The 19,751-nt window shown below is 39.1% G+C and overlaps 1 protein-coding gene across 3 annotated transcripts in view; it reads left to right on the forward strand.

Moving 5' to 3' along the window:
* The window catches only part of CHST9 (carbohydrate sulfotransferase 9), a 287,688-nt gene that overhangs the window by 42,087 nt on the left and 225,850 nt on the right, over positions 1-19,751 (forward strand). For 2 of the 3 annotated variants that reach the window (XM_032152597.2, XM_032152598.2), the window contains exon 2: positions 554-769. In XM_032152597.2, the coding sequence (XP_032008488.1) occupies positions 649-769 (121 nt within the window). In that variant the 5' untranslated portion in view covers positions 554-648. Of the gene's footprint in view, positions 1-553; positions 770-19,751 lie in introns of those variants that run through there. The other variant, XM_058438524.1, reaches the window with a different exon arrangement.

Raw genomic sequence — 19,751 nt, forward strand, 5'->3', positions numbered from 1 at the left:
GTGGGAGGGGTCCTTGAACCCTGACCTTTTATTATTTATCTTTTTATGCCTCTGAAGGATTTTAAATGTGCTCTTTAAATTGGAGAAATCTGTTACTTTATATGAGAGAAAAATGATATTACACCTTCCATTTTTGAACTTTATATATTCTTAAGACAGGAGGTGATTTTTCCTTACACTCTACAAAAATGTTTTTCAAAACCCATCCTTTAACAACCCATTCTGTTATTCTTCCTACCTGCAATTATTTTAAGGTATCCCAAACCTTACTTTACACCTTATAATATAGGAGGACTTAAGTCTGGCCAGACTTTGCCTAACTAAATGTTAAGATGTTACTTATTAGCTGTAGGATAATACATTCCTTAGATAAGATAAAAGTATGCAATAGAAAATTGCCATTCTAGGAACACCTACTACAGTCTTTTCTGTCTTCAGAGCATTAGTGTGCACATGAAGTCTTCAGCATTGTTGAGATACTGCATATTTATGCCATATTTGAGAATTAATATTACCAGACATGTACAACGTAGATTTCTTTTTAAAATTCTAGGTTACTTTATGGAATGGGCCCTTAGAGAACAAGAAAAGACTGAAGTTTTACGGGAAAACAAATGATGTGGTCTTCAGATTCTGAAATGAGGAGAAATGCAGCCATCTGAAATGGTCATGAACCCCAAACAAGTCTTCCTCTCTGTGCTGATATTTGGAGTAGCTGGGCTACTCCTCTTCATGTATTTGCAAGTCTGGATTGAAGAACAACATACAGGTAATACATGTGCTTTTTCTTCTATTTTAATTGTAACAATAATAGCTATTTTAAATTAAATTAGTTGTGATGCTTATTAATATATTAAGAATCACAGTATTTTCAACAACAAAAAATGAGTCATAAGCTAAAATTCCCAGCTCCTAAAAGGGAGCAAAATTATACAACTCTGGTAGGCATTTGTTTGGTGGCTTAACAATGGGAATTTTTGTTATCTCAGTGGGGAATAGCAGTGCTCCCATAGTCCAGCAAGAACTGCTTGTAGAGAATTTGTCTTCAAAAGTATAGCATTTATCCTACTTCTTATCTGTCCATGGAGCATCAGGCATAAGCCTAAAAGGCACTGAATGTACAGCAGCCTCTCCTTTAATTCCTTCTTAATTTATGTTGATACTCAAACTTGGTATAAATATCATTTAATAGCTTTATTATAAAGGAGGGGTTGGCAAATCTTTTATATAAAGGACTAGATCATAAATATTTTACTCTTTGCTGGCCATACCATCTCTACCACAACTACTCAACTCTGCTAATATATCAAGAAGCAGCCATAGATTACATGTAAACAAATGGAACAGGCTGTGTTCCAATAAAACTTTATTTACAAAAACAGCTGGTGGGCCAGATTTGGTCCACAGGCTCATCTTGTACTTTTGTCTTTCAATTTGCAATTGCTGCCCATTGGAGGCACTCAATTACTGTTAAAAATGATTATATTTATAATGATATAGTATTATTAAAGTAAAAGACTTAGAATATCATAGAAATTTATACATACAGATCTTGTGAAGTTCTAATGGTTTCCATTAGTAGAAATAGACTATGGCTTATGACTGTTAAGGATAATAAAGTAAAAACAGAAGAATGATTTTTTGATTGTCTCCAGTTGTGGCCCATTTTCTTTTTTTTCTTTGTTTTTTTTTTTTTTTAAGTTATTCTAGCTATAAAACACTTAAGAATTTTCTCCAAAAGACAATTTAATACTGAGTCACAACTATGATTATTTTTAAAATTGTTTCCATTTTTAAATTCCTTTCTTTGGTTTATCCTCATACTTTTTTTTGAGACAGGATTTTACTCCTGTCGCCCAGGCTGGAGAGCAATAGCATGATCTTGGCTCACTGCAACCTCTGCCTCCCAGGTTCAAGCGATTCTTCTGCCTCAGCCTCCCAAGTAGCTGGGTATACAGGCACAAACCACTGCACCCGGCTAATTTTTGTATTTTTTGTGGAGGGGGGTTTCACCATGTTGACCAGGCTGGTCTTTTTTTTTTTTTTTTGAGACAGAGTCTTGCTTAGTCGCCCAGGCTGGAGTGCAGTGGCGCAATCTCAGCTCACTGCAAGCTCCACCTCCTGGGTTCACACCATTCTCCGGCCTCAGCCTCCCAAGTAGCTGGGACTACAGGCACCCGCCACCACGCCCGGCTAATTTCTTTTTTTTTGTATTTTTAGTAGAGACGGGGTTTCACCATGTTAGCCAGGATGGTCTCGATCTCCTGACCTCGTGATCCACTCGCCTTGGCCTCCCAAAGTGCTGGGATTACAGGCATGAGCCACCACGCCCGGCCCAGGCTGGTCTTGAACTCCTGAGTTCAAGGGATCCACCTGCCTTGGCCTCCCAAAGTTCTGGGATTGGGATTACAGGCGTAAGCCACTGCCCCTGGACAACACTTTTGATGTATTTAATTAATATAGTAACCTTTGTGAAAAGAGGTCGCATATAATGATTTTCTAGAGAATATGTAACATATTGTCAAAATATATTCTTAATTCCCTTTACAGTTTACATAAACTATTAGGCTAACTTTTCTATACTACTTAAATAATTTATCATAATAACATGATATTTAATGAAACCACCTATAGTAAAATATATAGGCTCATTCTTCCTGAAATATAACCCTTAGCATAGATCCTATAACATAGTAAGCCTTCAGTGTTTGTTGAACGAATGAATCAATGGATTGAAAATTCACTGAAGACTGTAGATTGCAATACAGCAAAGGAAGAAGAAAGAAAAAGATCTCATTATTTTGAGTTTTGCTCATATCATGGTCTCATAACAAATTTCACAAAAAGACTATCCCAGCGAGATTTAATACTTAAGGGAAAATATATTCATATATATGGACTACTATTTGGCAGTAATGTGTTTAGTCTGTCACTAAGAAATTATATATCTAAGGAAACAGATTAATAATACCATACATATAAAATGTAGTTTACCAAATGTGTCCATAAGCATTAATAGCTACCATTTATGGAGAGCTTAATAAGTGCCAAATGTTCACATAAATTTTCTGTAATCCTCATATCTTACTAGGTGAGTATTATTCTAAATTTACAGATGAGGAAAATGAGACTCCAGAGGGATAAGGGGCATATCCAAGGCTTTGCATGGCCTTGTTGCAGAGGGGAAAGCCTGGATTTCAATCCAGGTTGTACTGCTACGAGGTCCACGCCTCTGCTCAATGTATCACCTCTATGAAGGAAAAAGGTGAATATTATTATTTCTCTATAGCACAGATGAAGCAAGGGAGACTCAGAAAGTTTAAATGACTTAACCTGTAGCTACAAAGTACAAGTTTTTGAAGTGTAACCCATACCTAGGTTTTCCTAATTGTCGGAATCCCTAAAAGAGTCTCCTAACCAAAACACTGGATTACGTAGGCATATAATTATAAATGCAGTAATATCAGTACAGATGTTTTAAAATCACTGAAACTGGTAAATTAAACGACATACAGATGCGTAACCTCTTCTACAAGCTTAAATCTTAACTTGAGTTCATAATTTTCCCAAGTGTTGGAAAATTATTTTCCTTGGTTAAGACTGGTAAAACACTTATCATTTATTCTCTTAAATTTTATTTGTAATTTTGATAGAAGTGCTTTCCCTGCTTCTTGATATATTTTAAATTAATTATGTAATATTTCATAAACTACCCACAATAAAAAGCATAAATGTAAAAGTCAAGAGTCCTGTAGATAACTATGTCTCTGAAGAAAAACTGTAATATTCTTTAAGAAGACTTCCATCTGAAGTTCTGCCTTATACTAGGTTAGTGCTGTGGGTTGAAATTCTGCAGTTTTCTAGGTAGGCAGACATTTGTTTTTTATATATATATATATGTGTGTGTGTTTCAAATAACATCAGGAGCATTAGGCATTTTTAAAGGCAATCTCTTTTTAAATAAATAAATATATGAATATATGCTTTGATGTTAAGTTTAAAAAAATGGAAAATCTGTCTTTTGGACACTTTAGAACTGTCACTCAAAGAAACTTTGAAAGATGAGCTGGTTTGGTTCCTGAGACTTTCTATAAGTAATGCTGGTTTTAAAATCTAAATGGCTTTGATCTCACATATATTTCAGTTATATATGAGAATTCTTAGGTTTTCTTCATGTCTTTTATTTGAGGCTTTTCAAATCTAAGATATGGACTATTTTCTAAGCCTCCCTGGTTTTCTTGGGTTTTTCGTATTAAAATAAAATACTTTAGAATTCAAAAAATCTGAAATATGCTCTGATATACTGGTAAAGGATTATGAAAACAGATTTTTTTGGAAGTAAAGAGAAGCTGTATGACAGAGAAATTAAAATCTATCCAATTATGCAATAGAGTTCCATAATACCATCTACTTTTTCAATATCACTATCCATTAATTTATCCATTTCCTAGTGCTAATTTGCAGTATGTTGATATGTTATCACAAATTTTATTTTATATATTTTTTTCAGAGTTGTTAAAGGTACAACTTTTTCATTCAGAAGGATCTTGAAAATCTCAGATCTCCTATTTGTTAGCTTTGTAACCCTGGGCAAGTTTCTTTGTCTCTCTAAGCCTCAAGTTTCCTTATCTGTAAAATCAGGATAGTCATATTTTCCACATAGGGTTGCAGTGAAGATTAAAGGAGGCAATGCTTGCAAAGCACTCAGTATGGTGCTTGGCAAACGGTAATGCACAATGAACGTGAGCTGTTATTCTTATCCTGGAAATGACGCAGAACATCTGCAAACTTGCTTTTTCTGAGTTGCCACAATTAAAACTCAGCCACAATTCAGGAAAATTTAATTGTGCCCAAGCTTGTGCCTTGACTGATTAAGGTTAAAAAAAAAAAATGAAGGCTTAGATCCAACTTTGGTTAAATTAGTTGGGAGAAGCTAATTGGCACAGAGCCATTCTGGTTCCCAATGTGGAAGCTGGCAGGAGAAGGATAGGATTGAGTGCATAGAGAGAGGTCATTATCCAGGGGCATCTCGTGTCCATACAAGCTGCCTCCACGGGCAGAGGAATCACTCATCCAGCAGTATTTCTTGAAGACTTAACAATTGAATGTGCTGAGCACCATGGTGAATACAGGCATATAATAGTGAGCCAGATATAATCCTTTTTCTCAAGGAGAGTGCAGTCAAATGAATTGTAAGGGAGAAAATGGTTCTGAGTCCAGGCCAAGCCATTGGGACAAAAGGAAGAGTCCTTTGTGACAGAAAAGAGACAGGCCCTCCATTATGGGACAAACTAATGAGTTGGGGGCAGGAGAAGCAGCACAGTCAGTTGTCAGGGATAGAATTGCTGACCAGCTAGAAGCGCTAGAAGGAGGGGAGTGGAGGCTGGGCAGGTGAAAGCGTGCAGAGGACCCAGAGGACCAGAGGAGGGCAGAGAGCTATGGATATGATGCAGCAGTGATGAGGGCTGGTTAGGATAAATCACAAGAATGGCTTGTTGTTTATTTTTTCCCCCAGCTACTGTTTAAGTTTGCAATTGGCACTCTTTATCTAGTTAGAATCTTACTGCTAAATGGAACTCATACCAAAAGTCATGGTATGTAACTGTTTCATATGTGCCATAAGACAGCATTGAGACCCTCTAACAACAGAGTCACTATCTCAGCTTTAGATAAGAATTCAAAGATCCTCTTGAACCCACCTGTTTTTCAAAAATACAAATTGGATTATATCACTCTCATGTTTAAAATTTTTCAATCATATCTCATTCCCTTTAACAAAAACTTCTCCCCAGAGCCCACAGCTGTGTGAGCTGTAGCTGCTGCCTGCCTCCTCGGCTTCATTCTCCATTCACTCACCACGTTTCTGGAGCTGCCTCTCCCTCTGCTAAACCAAGCCCTTTGCTGACTAGATGTGCTCACAGTTTCAGGAGCCTGGGATCCCTTCTGTTATCTCACCTGTCTTGGCTCAGATGTCACCTTCTTTGATCACCCCCACAGTCAATCAGTGCTCCTCTCTCTCTCTCTCTATATATATATATACACACACACATATATATAAATAAATCAATATATACAGATTATATAATTATGCATATAAATCAATATAATCAATTATATGAGTCTATAATTAATAAATAATAAATTATATATTCATTATATGTATAAATCAATCTCTCCATCTTATTCATTTTCTTCAGAAAAATTATCACAATCAGCAATTGCCTCCTTAATTATTTGTTGACTTATTAATTGTCTGTATCCTTTCCTACTTTATGAACTCTGTATGGACAGAGAGCTTGTCTGACTTCCTTCAGCATCCCATTTTCATAGCATGGAGTCTAATATGTGACAGGTGCTCAACAGTATTTTGTGTGGGTGGATAAATAATGTCTTGCTTGGTTTTCCAGTATCCCCGTCTAATGACCACACAGACTGTGTTTGAAGACTCCTAGGGACAAAGAATTCACTCTTTCCCAAGGCATCCACTCATCTTACAGCAACTTCCTCAGATAGCTCCATATATTTAGCAAGAACTTGCATTTTAACTTCTGCTTAACAACTTGTCCTACCTGTATCCCTGACACTTCATGAGGTTCATCCTCCTTCCATAGCATAGCCTGATCATTTTCATGGAGAATGAAACCCCAAATTTCTTTTTTGAGACAAGCTTTTGTTCTGTCACCCAAACTTCTTAACCATTTCATGAAAAAGACAATCTGGTCACTCTTGCCTGGACCATAACACCTACTATGTAATTCCTTTTAAAACATGACATTACTGAATGGCGTGAACCCAGGAGGCAGAGCTTGCAGTGAGCCGAGATTGCGCCACTGCACTCCAGCCTGGGCAACAGAGCGAGACTCCATCTCAAAAAAAAAAAACATGACTTTACTATTCCCATATGTAACTTGTGTTAGAAATACACATATGCAACAACATTTTCTATCAAGTAATGAGGAGTTATATGCACATATTTTAAAATATACAAAGCAGTAAAAATCAATACAGATCACATCCAATAGTTTACATTATATATTTTCCTGAGATTTTTCCAGAGTCAAATTTAGTTTCAGCCATTCCATACTGAAACCATTTCCTCAATGTAGCCTACATTACAACAATCTGTCCAAATAACTTCTAAGCATTTCTATCTAGGACCAATAATTTTTTAGCTATTTATTAATAACAATTTTACATGTTTACTTAAAACTCAGAAACTTCTTTAAAAACTTTATAAAAAAACTTTTTGCAAACAAGAATGGCAGCGTTATAGTTTCAGCAGTTACTGGGTCCCAGGCAGTGCTCTAAACACATCACACCCATTATCTCATTTAATCCCACAACAAGTCTGAGATAGGTACCATTAGTATTCCCATTTTTCAAGACAAGAAAACTGAGGCTAAGCAAATAAGAAACCAGAAGTCTGATTCAAGCGGCCTCATTCTAGGACTCCAACTAAGCCACCCTGCAGTGTGCAGAGATGGTGAGCATTGTAGAGTCATGCTAAGAGAAGGCACTAGAGAAAGACACGGTGCACTGGCCAGGCAGTGGGCAGCCTGGGCAGTCACTCCAGGTGCAGAATGACACTCCGTGCTTCCAGACCACACCACGTTCCTGGGATGCCTGGCTGTGCCACAGTAGGTTATCACGTGTTTCCTGGTTGTGCAAACTTTCCTGGGTTCCTGTGAAGCCTGATCTCTTATTTCCACAAGTAAGCCTTCTCCATTGCTCTGGACAAACTATGGTATCTCCCTTTCTTGCCCCTCAAAAGCCTCACACTCAAGTAAACTCAAAAATATTATCCAATCCAGTAGTGGTTCTCAAACTTCAATGTACATCAGCATCCCCTGAAGGTTTGGTTAAAACAGACTGTTGGGCTCCACTCCCAGAGTTACTGATTCACTAGATCTGGGATGGGGCCCAAGAATTTGCATTTCCAACAAGATTTCTGTGGACCCTGATGCTGCAGATCCAGGGATTATATTTTGAGAACCCCTGAGCAGAGTCTCTGTACCCAAAATGTGGAAAGCAGCAGAAGCAACAGCGTCACGTGAGAGTTGTTAGAATTGCAGACCCTCAGCACCCACACAGGTCTGCTGCATGGGAATCTGAATTTTAATAAGAATCTCAGGTGCTTGCTGCACATGGTGAAGTGAGAAAAGCACAGTTAGATCAGTGGTTCTCACCAGCTGCTTGAGAAAGACCAGGCGTTTTAAGGAACACATGCCTTGGTCCACACCCTGACATGTTGATTTTGGTTCCTGGCCTCCTCCCCAGAGATGCTAATTTGCCAGGCTGGGAGTGTGGCCCTGATACAGGGCGTTTTAAAATCTCCCCAGGTGATTTTAATATTCAGTCAAGGTTATGAACCACTGACTCAGAGGTACTGACTTTGGCTGATTTATTGGCACTTCCTCTTACCTCTCACTCATCTACAAGGCATACACTCGAAGAAAAAAGAGTGGTCACTGTAATCCTCTCATTAAGCTGACAGAAGAGGAGAAAGACTGTAAATAACATTATGTCTGAGGTCTCCATTTTCACCAAGACAGGCTTCAAGCTACAAAAAGTTGAACAATAAAGTGAGACCAACAAAGTGAAATTATTTCTAAACCCAGAAAATATTACTGCAGTATGGATCAGCTGACCCAGCCAAGGAGTCAGACAGAAAATATACTCTTCCCAAACAAGTATTTGTTCTCAATATGAAACGGTTCACTACTGCTTCCCTTCCTTTTAAAGCACTTTTTTGTCCCTTGTTTTGTGTTATTTTTAAATTTTTTTAATTGACAAGGAAAAATTGTATACACTTATGGTACACAACATGATGTCTTAATACATGTACACCTTGCAGAACGGTCAAATCAAGCCACTTAACATATGCATACTCTCACATACTTATTTTTTGTGGTAAAAAACACTTAAAATCTCCTCTCTTAGCACTTTGAAAATATACAGTATAATATATTGTTATTAGCTAGAGCCAGCATAGTGTACAATAGATGTTTTGATGTAATTGTCTCTAACTGAAATTTTTTGTTTTCTGACTATCTCCCCAGAACTCAGAAACTTTTTAAATTTTTCTTGTATACTTCCAGTTAATTTTTTTCCTGACTTCTACCAGTTTTTTTCTGATTTATGTCAAATAAGTACAATGTCTGAATTTAGGATTCAGCATTAACAGCTAAGGTCAATAATTTAGCTATGAATTATCATTGCTAGCCTATAAGAGAATTATATAAATATAACCCCACCTTTTAAAAACTCATTGTCACCAATCCATGCTCTGTAGGACCCTGGTCCTGAACATATTTTGCCTGAAAATACTCTTTTTTGGTCAGTGATGTGACCTTTTGGTAGGTCGAGGTTCTATTCAAATCCTACATGCTACTAACAGTGGCAAGTTGGCCAGAATAGATGGTGACTTGTACTAGTTTTTGTTTTGTTTTGTTTTGTTTTGTTTTGTTTAAGCACTATAAACATCAGTAGTCCTGGTTGTATTTCAACCCTCCCACTTTGTATGAAAATGAAAAGTAGTAGCTGCAAGCTTCCGATTTCAGGCAAAGTAAAGCCACCTTATTGCTTTTTCTTAGATAATTGATTCTGGTCTGTGCATCTGGTATTTCTAAGGAGACTTCATCTTGCTTTTTTTTCAAACTAAGTACACTTTCTCCCTCTACACTGAAGCATATTTTTGGCATATAAAGTTTTGTTTCTAGACTGGACTGATATAATTCTTTTCCCCTCAGCCTCTCTGATAAGAGAGTCTGTTCTTTTCCTCGAAAAAGCAGGCCGTTCATCCTGATTGTGATGTTGCTGTTTTGAAATTGTATTTTCTTTCAGGTTATTTCTGTATACCTGAACTAGAACAAAGCCATTTTTTACATAGAAGGACTTTATGTTTACTGTCAGTCATATACTCAGGGAAATAAAATTGCTTTTCTTTAAAAAGTCACTCATTTGAATTACTTTCTCTTATATCTGTAAGTGTGGCAAGCAATTTTTTAATCAAATGAGCACATGCTTCCGCTGCCCACTTCTGGACAGCACCACACCTCGTCTTCCCACTAGTGATTATTCCCACGTCAGGGCTGTTCCCTCTTCCTGGAGCACATTTCCTTGGCCATTTCCATGGCTGACTTTTCTGAATCCTTCAGGGTACAGCTTCAATATCACCTTCCACAGACATCCTATGTAAAGTGGAAGTTTTCTCTCTCTGCACCTATTTTATTGTTTTTTAAAATTTATTTCATGGCACTGATCTCAATTTGTAATAATTCCTTTTGTTTGCTTACATATGCTCTGCATCTCCCAGTAAAATGGAGGCTTCCTGAGGGCAGGAAACTTGTATTTTGGTCACCAGTGTCCCACAGCTGCCCCTGCTTCCAGATGCACATTTCAGTCCTCACCTTGCCATGTACCCCCAGCAACCCTATTCACTCAGCCAATTACAACTCAACTCTGTGGGCTCTGTCTTAACTCTCTGCCCTAGCTTTTTGAGTCTCTTGTATTCTTGTGTGCTGTCTCCTGCTTTTGCCCGATACCCCAGAAGTGAAGGAGTCATGGATGTCAAATTGGTTAAAGTCTTCCGAACCTGAATAACATGCAGTAGCCAAGCTTTGCAACAGAGTCGATCCCATCAACATAGATGTTTAACATCTAGTAATATATTGAATGTGTTTGTTCTCCCAATATGTTTTGAGCACATTTAAACAATGATGCACTTGCTATCTACGAAGTGGTACCAGGAACTGCCATATTACAATGTAACCCTTCATTAGTTCTGTTGGCAGGTACCTGGCCAATGCTAGACCTATTATTCCTAGTGTACCACACATGATGAGCACGGTAAAATTATCGTCCAGGGGATGGGAGGCTAATCCAAGCCTGGCCAGTGATTCCCTTTCTGGGCATTCTGGCTTTTGAGACTTGGAATACAGGCTGAGTACCTGGACTGTCTGATGCAAAGCTCAGAAGCTTGTTCAGCTGTTTTCTACAAGGTGGACCAGAGCAGCTGAAGATTCTATGCTTAGAGCAAGAGAAAGAAGAAAAGCAGACAGGAAGAAAGGAGCAGAGTAATATACAGGGAGCCCCAGCAAATATTGGGGTCCCTTGATCCATTTACTCCCAGACCTAACACTATTCCTACTCTTTCTTAATTTTCTTTCCTACCCTCGGTGAGCACTCATCTGTCTCAGAGAAGGCTTACTGAATTTCAGAGGGGCCTCATAATGGACCCCATTAGCTCTATTTACCTCTTAGAGTAGAGGGTAAAGCAGAGGATGGCGCAGAGCAATCCTTCTTCACTGTTTTTAATTCATTTTACACCAAAAACTCCAAGGTACTGCCTTGTTCACTCCTGTGCCCTATGACTGAGCATGGTGCCTAGCACATAGTAGATGCTCAGTAAGTCTTTGCTGTATGAGTGAATTCACCCCAAAACTAAGCTCACCTGAGCTAAGGAAGACAAGTGAAGCTGGTGTTTAACTCGATTTTTCAGAAGTTAAATTGCTTGGTTTGGGGTGGGGTGGAGATTTTCTCCAGGGATATCCTGAAATGTCTTCGTTGAGGTCAGAAATGTGTTATCTGTAGTTTATTTTTCCTTTTGTAATACAGTATTTTGTTTGAACAAAACGCTGGATCATCATTTAGCTGACATGTTGTGAAGAAAAGTCAAAACCTGAATGAGGAATTATAGAAGATAACCTTTAAAGTCTCTTACAATGTTAAATTTTATGTGACTATCATTTTGTGTCTAAAGGAGATGTTAATGGAAAAATCTTATCTCTGTGAAATATTTTAAAGAAGGTTATTCCAAGCCAATATAAGTGACCAGAGCCCAGGGTAAACACAAACCCAAAATGCCTTTAGTAAGTTGTCCCAGGCAGTTGGATGATGGTTTGGTTTTATACATTTTAGGGAGGTGGGCATTACAGGAAAAGACATAAATTAATACATGAAAGGTATACATTGGTTTGCCCAGAAAATGCAGGGTATCTTGAAGTGAGGACTTATAGGTTAAAAATGGATTCAAAGATTCTTTAACTTCAAATTGGTTATAGCAGTGAGACTCCGTTTAAAATTTGGATTCGCAGAAAGGAATGTTTTAAATTAAAACAGGGATGCTGTGTAGCAAGATTAATGGCCTGCAGGTGTGACTTCACCCTTGCCTTTCATGGCCTTAGGTCTTATTTATAATTTGTTACCTATTACCACAAAAAGTCTGTTGTATCAGACTTGTGATCTTGATTTTAACATTAATGATGATCAGTTGTGTCTAAACTCCAAAAGGGGCGGGGAGGGTATAACAAGGCATGTCTCACCTTGTTTCTCATCATAGCCAGGAACTCAGTTTTTTTTGTTTTGTTTTTTTGATACGGAGTTTTGCTCATGTTGCATAGGCTGGAGTGCAATAGTGCGATCTCGGCTCACTGCAATCTCTGCCTCCCAGGTTCAAGCAATTCTCCTGCCTCAGCCTCTCAAGTGGCTGGAAGTACAGGCATGCACCACCATGCCCAGCTAATTTTCTGTATTTTTATTAGAGACAGGGTTTCACCACGTTGGCCAGGCTGGTCTCGGACTCCTGACCTCAGGTGATCCACCTGCCTCATCCTCCCAAAGTGCTGAGATTACAGGCGTGAGCCACCACGCTCGGCCAGGAACTCAGTTATTTAAGATTTCTCTGGGGTCTCCTGGGCCAGGAGGGGGTCTATTTAGTCGGTGGGGAACGTAGGATTTTACTTTAAGTTTACAGAGATATTAACAAATAAGTCTCAGAAGCTCTCCAAAATGGATTAGTTAGTAGTTTGTAGTGAAAAGTATTCTCTAGTATACTCACTTCGAACCTGCTTTGTGTCTTTGAACAAATTGGTAAATCTCTGTACATTATTTTCTTCTCTCATTTTCTTCTCTCATTTTCATACCTTCTTTCTTGCCTTCGTGAGGTAACCCCATCCTAAATTTGATGTCTATTCCCACATTCCTGTATGTCTCTATAATTTTTAACACATGCATGTATTCCATTTTCATATTTGTAGCCTTATATAAAAGGTATCTATCTGTATATACCCTTTGGCAACTTGCTTTTTCTTTCAACAGTAGGTTTTTGAGATTTATTTGCATTGATATATGTAGCTCTCAGTCATTTACCTAACTGCTAACTAATATCTCATTATATGAATAAGCTGCAGTTTATATATACATTCTCCAACTGATGCACATTAAAGCTGTTTCTAACTTTTGACTCTCACACAAAATTCTGCGAAGAATATCATTCTATAATCCTTTGTTTATATGTTTGAGAGCTGCTGTAAGGGGCTGAATTGAGTATTCTCCAAAATCCTATCAGCTTCAAAATTCTATGCTTCCATATCATATCTATTCCTCTGCTCACATGAATCCAAATTAGGGTTTCTTCAAACAGCAGAAGTGTTCAATGATAATTCTAATAAAACATACACAGAACTATTTTTTTGGATACACTGATTGCTATTCAGAATTATAGCGGAAAGATATAAATATAAGACACAGAATCTGCTCTCAGTGTTTCTTACTTTATTGGTACGCCAACAGAGTATTTCACAGTTCATTGAAAATCGATTAAAATAATTACTAGGTCATTAGTGTGGACTTTGAGTATGAGTGTAAAGACCTCACTCACTAAATAATTCATGGCAGTCAGCAAGTTAAGTCCTGTTAGCAAGTATTGATTCAGTAATGTAATACTACCTAGTCCAAACTATGTAGTTTTCCTGATAGAAATAAACTCCTTTAAATGTCAAAGCACCACCTAGTCCCAGCCTCCTCCTTTTACAGAGAAACAACTGAAAGGCTTAAATTGGCATAGCCAGTAGGTAACAAAACTTGAACTAAAACAGAATTCCTGCTAATTGTTTTTCCATACTATATTTTTTCCCTTCCCCTCCTCCACCTTTGCCTTCTTCTTTCCTGCCTTCTTGAGATCCAAGAGGGCTCAAGATCCTTTGGAATTATTGGCTCATTTCCCAAACTGGTTTGAACACAGCTTTTCCAAAACCTAGAATTAGGAAGTTTAGCAACTAGATGCACCACGAAGAGCAAGAATATGGTTTCTGTTCTCCAGCTGAAAATCCATCTGCTGAGAACTTACTGCTGTAACAGCCCCAGACTTCAAGAGAAAGTTCGGAAGTACAGAACCAATGTCTTTGGAACAATTCACTGAGGTTTTTTCAAACTGAGGTATTCTTTTCAAGAATAAACCAAGGCTCGTGCGGTGGCTCACATCTGTAATCCCAGCACTTTGGGAGGCCGAGGCTGATGGATCATTTGAGGTCAGGAGTTCAAGACCAGCCTGGGCAACATGGTGAAACTCCATCTCTACTAAAAATACAAAAATTATCTGGGCATGATGGTGCACATCTGTAATCCCGTCTACACGGGTGGCTGGGGCAGGAGAATTGCTTGAACTCGGGAGGTGGCAGTTTCAGTGAGCCGTGATCATGCCACTGCACTGCACTGCACTGCACTCCAGCCTGGGTGACAGAGCAACACTATCTAAAAATAAAAAAATAAAAAATAAAAATAAACCAAGGAATTAAGGCAATTAAGAGGTTTGGTGGCAAGTTGCACAGTATCTCTACTTCATCACAGACTAAAGAATTATACAACTTGAAAATAAAATAAGGATCATTTTTAAAAGAAAGAAGAAACTTAGTTTTTACTAAGTATTCTGTCCGTTATTTTTCCCTAAGTCACAGAATACTAAAAGTTTTATCGTGTTTTATACAGAAACTTGAAAGTACATTGTGTGTGTGTGTGCTAATCCAACAGACAAAATTAATCAATTCACTTTCCTCTACTATTTCTCAGCCTTTTAGCTTCATTTCTTTCTGCATGATTCTGCCTGGGTTTTAAACATTTGTCATTGTGCCTGCCTCCTTCCCTACTGAAAGCCCCGTGAGGGTTAGGACCACAGGGCCTAGAACATAGGAGACCCCAAAAAGGAATTCATTGGAAAGAAATGGAGGAGAGATTCCAAAAAGAGAGAGCAGCCAACAGTTTATCTATGATTCACAATGTATCAGATCTTTGGTGTAGTCACTACCTTCTAGGTCCGTTTGTGAGCATTGCAGTTCTAGATACTTCATTTTGCCAGTTTCCAAGAATTAAACAACTTTTGGGTCACTAATCATACCACAAAGTCACATAGGAATTTAATGTATAACCCAAAAATCATTTAACCAATGATTATCATATTAATGGAGTAATACCTTGCTACTAGTTAAGTAGATATATGGACTGGCCAATCTTCTCCATTTTGCTAGGTTCAGAGTGTTTGAGAAAAAATTTACTGTTCCTGGATTCACTTAATGATTTGGGGCTGGGCGCGGTGGCTCACGCCTGTAATCCCAGCACTTTGGGAGGCTGAGGCGGGTGGATTATGAGGTCAGGAGTTCGAGACCAGCCTGGCCAATATGGTGAAACCCCTTCTCTACTAAAAATACAAAAATTAGCCGGGCGTGGTAGCACTTGCCTGTAGTCCCTGTTACTCAGGAGGCTGAGGCAGGAGCACTGCTTGAGCCTGGGAGGCGGAGGTTGCAGTGAGCCGAGATTGCGCCACTGCACTCCAGCCTGGGTGACAGAGCAAGACTCTGTCTCAAAAAATAAATAAAATAAAAATGATTTTGGAATCTTCTTGTGTGTGTGTTTTGCTCGGGTCTTGAAGAAGCCTCATAACCAAATGTTTCACAAAATACTATATTTCATGGTTTCATCCCCAAGATCAGCCAGGGTGTCTGTTTTTATATCTGGCAACAGTAGATTGTGATAGAAAATTACACAAGACAGATTGGTACCAAGATAAATTGATGAGTCCTTAATGTTGCTTGGCAATCATAAGTTCTCTACTGAGCTTTTTCTCTACTGTTTTCTGGAGAGGCAGCTTTTATGTTACTTTCTCCTTGACAGTCCAAGCACATCTCCTCCCCATGTCACTGCAGATCACCTCTCCTCTGTCGTCACAGAAAAGAGATGGCTAGTATCAAAGAAAACTCCCAGAGCTTCCTGCTACCAAGACATAGACTCACTTATTTCCACCTTCGTGCTTGGCTCCTCTCTCAGCTACTTCCTCCTCCTCCTCCTTATTCTTCTACTCACATCTGGATCCCAAGGGCTTCTGCCTCCTCAGTGGTCTTGCCCATCCTCTATGTATTCTCTTCTGTATCATCATCTCTTTCTGTATTGCTTTGTTGTTTCTGTAATTATACACAGTTCAATCTCTTCTATCTAAAAATAAAGCACAACTCAAATATCTAATTCTTTCAACCATATTTTCCCTATTCCCCCCAATTAATTCCTTCCCTCCTCTTTAACTTCTTTGAATAATTTTGTGTCATAACTATCTCCACTGTATGACTGTCCTCACCCTCACCTTTCTTACTGGAGTCTGCCCCTATCAACCACTGGTCCTTTTCTCTGCAACCACCTTCCCACCATTAAATCCAATAAGTCCTTTTCAGTCCTTCTCTTTTGAGCTCTGTGCAGCATTAGATACTGGTGATGTCCACTTCATGCCACTTTCCCTTGACGTCCATGAAGACAGGCCCTTCCAGTTTTCTTACTGCTGTCTGGCTGCACTCTCAGTTTGCTCTTCAGACTACTTTATTTCCTTTTCTCATCCCTTAGATATTGACGTTGTTCAGAGTTCTATCCTTATTCTCTTTCATCTCACTCTACTTGGATTCCCTGTGTGATCCCATACACAGAAATTTGATCCCTTGCAAGTCTCTGTAGTGCCATTTGTTCCCTGGGCATCTATACTTGAATGCATCCAGACCCCTTAAACTCAGTAATTGAGCTAAAGCCATAATTTCTCTCCAAAGTCTATACTTCCTCCAGAATACCCCGATTCAGTAGTGGTGCAATTGCTCCACCTAAGACTGTTGCCATGTAAGATGCCTCCAGTTTCCTCTTCCTACCTCTCTGCCTGTACCTACATGTTATCCAGAAAGATCTTTGTAGCTACTCCCAAGTGTGTCTACTTCTCTCTATCCCATTACTACTGCTTCAGTCTATGTCACAATTATCCTTTTCTGAGGTTGCTGCAGCAGCCCCTAAAGCAGCCTTCCTCCCCATCCCATGACCTTGCCCTGTCACCATCCCATTGTCCTCACTAAGCCTCATTGTCCACCTTGGAAGCCTGATTATCCTCCTGCTTGAAGCTCTTCATGGCTCCCCAGTGGCTCTCAGGACAAACCTCAACTCCATACTCGGGCTATCAAAACCCTTCATTATGTGGCCTCTGCCTAACTCTTTAAGCTCATTTCTGGCCACATTGCTCACATTGCCCTAAACGTCCAGCTGTCCTAAATTTTCAGTTTCTCAACCGACTGTCAGATCTCTCAACCCTAGGCCTCTGCAGGTGCCTCTCAAACAGTTCCTGTTACTCAGATGCTTAAGTTGCTCCTCCCTTGTGCTTTCTATTCTTCCCAGTTGAAGCCCTCGTGAAGGTAGATTTAAAGAGTTGTTTAATATCATCCTTACCACACTCAACCCACTAGACCATGAAATCTGTGATGGTGGCACTGGCTGAACATTGTACCACTGCATCCCCTGTGCCTAACATATGTATTCCTTGGCCACAACTGGTAGGATTTTGTTAACTCAATTTGAAAATATCAAGTTAGAAATCTTGGAAAATAAATACAGGTGTATGTCTCCTGTCTTAGTCAGAGGCACATGTATCAACCTCCAAACTTCCATAACCATGAAAATCATGTTTTTTATCAGAATGTCTGAGAATCCATCATCTGATTTCATGGAGCAAAAAGTGCATGATTGTACTCTGTCAGAGCAACATGCTTTGGCGAAACTTCTTTATCATGCAGTATTTTACTGAAAAGGTAGCTAAATTTTAGCGTAATATAATTTTTTTCTGTAATAAATACAATTTACTATTCAGATTAGTTATTAAATTTTCATTCTGTTACCCAGATTCCTTATTTCTCTTATTTTCTCCATGTTACCCTTTACACTTCATTTTGGAGAATATTGAAACTCACTTGGGTAGCCTGTCTATGTGACCCACAGTAGAAAGTTGTTGTCTAAAGTACTTGCGATTTTTAAAAGCCAACAAAAGAGAATATGGAAGCAGAGCTAACATTAGTGACATTGACGGCTATCTTCTCAGGAAGCTTCCCATTTGTTTGGCTCCGTCTCAGAGAAAGAACAAAATATATCCTGTACAGATGCCATTTTCTTCTTTCCCATTGACATTTAACTGATATGTGGGTGGCTGCTGGCTACATATTTAGTATGAATCTCTTTAGCAAGAATCTTGATGAAGAATTTTTCTCATTAATTTTTCAAAAAATTGAGAAGGCAAAAAATTAATATCAAAAATGGTTCAAATTTCTTTAGAGAGGAACCAATACAGAAGGAAACTCCCCAGCTTCCCATGCTGGGGCTGTGTTCTGAGCCCAGTACTGGTAGAAAATGCCTTAAAGTACTCTTAAGAAAAAACATCAGAATGATAAATGTAGAATTCCAGAATGTTTATCAGGTACCATATGGGCAGAGTCTCTTTCATGCGCGTCCGTGTGAAGAGGCCACCAAACAGGCTTTGTGTGAGCAATAAAGCTGTTTATTTCACCTGGGTGCAGGTGGGCTGAGTCCGAAAAGAGAGTCAGCTAAGGGAGAAAAGGATGGGGCCATTTTATAGGATTTGGGTAGTTAAAGGAAAATTACAGTCAAAGGGGGTTTGTTCTCTGGCGGGCAGGAGTGGGGGTCCCAAGGTGCTCAGTGGGGGAGGTTTTTGAGCCAGGAAAAGGACTTTCACAAGGTAATGTCATCACTTAAGGCAAGGACTGGCCATTTACACTTCTTTTGTGGTGGAATGTCATCAATTAAGGTGGGGCAGGGCATATTCACTTCTTTTGTGATTCTTCAGTTACTTCAGGCCATCTGGGCTTATACGTGCAAGTCACAGGGGATGCGATGGCTTGGCTTGGGCTCAGAGGCCTGACATTCCTGCCTTCTTATATTAGTAAGAAAAATAAAACAAAATAGTGTTGAAGTCTTGGGGTGGTGAAAATTTTTGTGGGGTGGTATGGAGAGAGGATGGGCGATGTTTCTCAGGGCTGCTTCAAGCAGGATTAGGGCGGCGTGGGAACCTAGAGTGGGAGAGATTTAGCTGAAGGAAGATTTTGTGGTAAGGGATGATATTGTGGGGTTGTTAGAAGAAACATTTGTCCTGTAGAATTATTGGTGATGGCCTGGATACAGTTTTGTATGAATTGAAAAACTAAATGGAATAAGAGAAGGAGAAAAACAGGTATTAAAGGTCTAAGAATTGGGAGGACCTAGGACATCTGATTAGAGAGTGCCTAAGGAGATTCAGCATAGTCCTGCCAGCAAAGATTATTTATTTACTTCAAGAGCTAAGAGTGGCAGTTTGGGGATAGCACGAGGAGATATCAGCTGTGATGGCTTGGAGAAACAGTGTAAACCAGCAGTGTAAACAAGAGCAGGGCATGTATGAGTAGTTACGAACGGTGAATAGGAGTATGACTAGACAGAAGATAGTAGGGATGACAAGTTTTTTGGGGTACAGTCTAAGTTGGTCTGGTGTCTGGAATGAGACTGGGGCCTAATAAAAAGGAGCATCTATACCACACGCTTTAATGGGCTGTACCTTGTAGCATTCCGAGGACAGGCCTGAATTCTGAGAAGCGAAAGTGGTAAAAGTATTGTCCAGTCGTTTTTAAGTTGGTGGC

Source organism: Hylobates moloch, unplaced genomic scaffold (assembly GCF_009828535.3).
Source record: "Hylobates moloch isolate HMO894 unplaced genomic scaffold, HMol_V3 SCAFFOLD_5, whole genome shotgun sequence".
Taxonomy (NCBI): Eukaryota; Metazoa; Chordata; class Mammalia; order Primates; family Hylobatidae; genus Hylobates; species Hylobates moloch.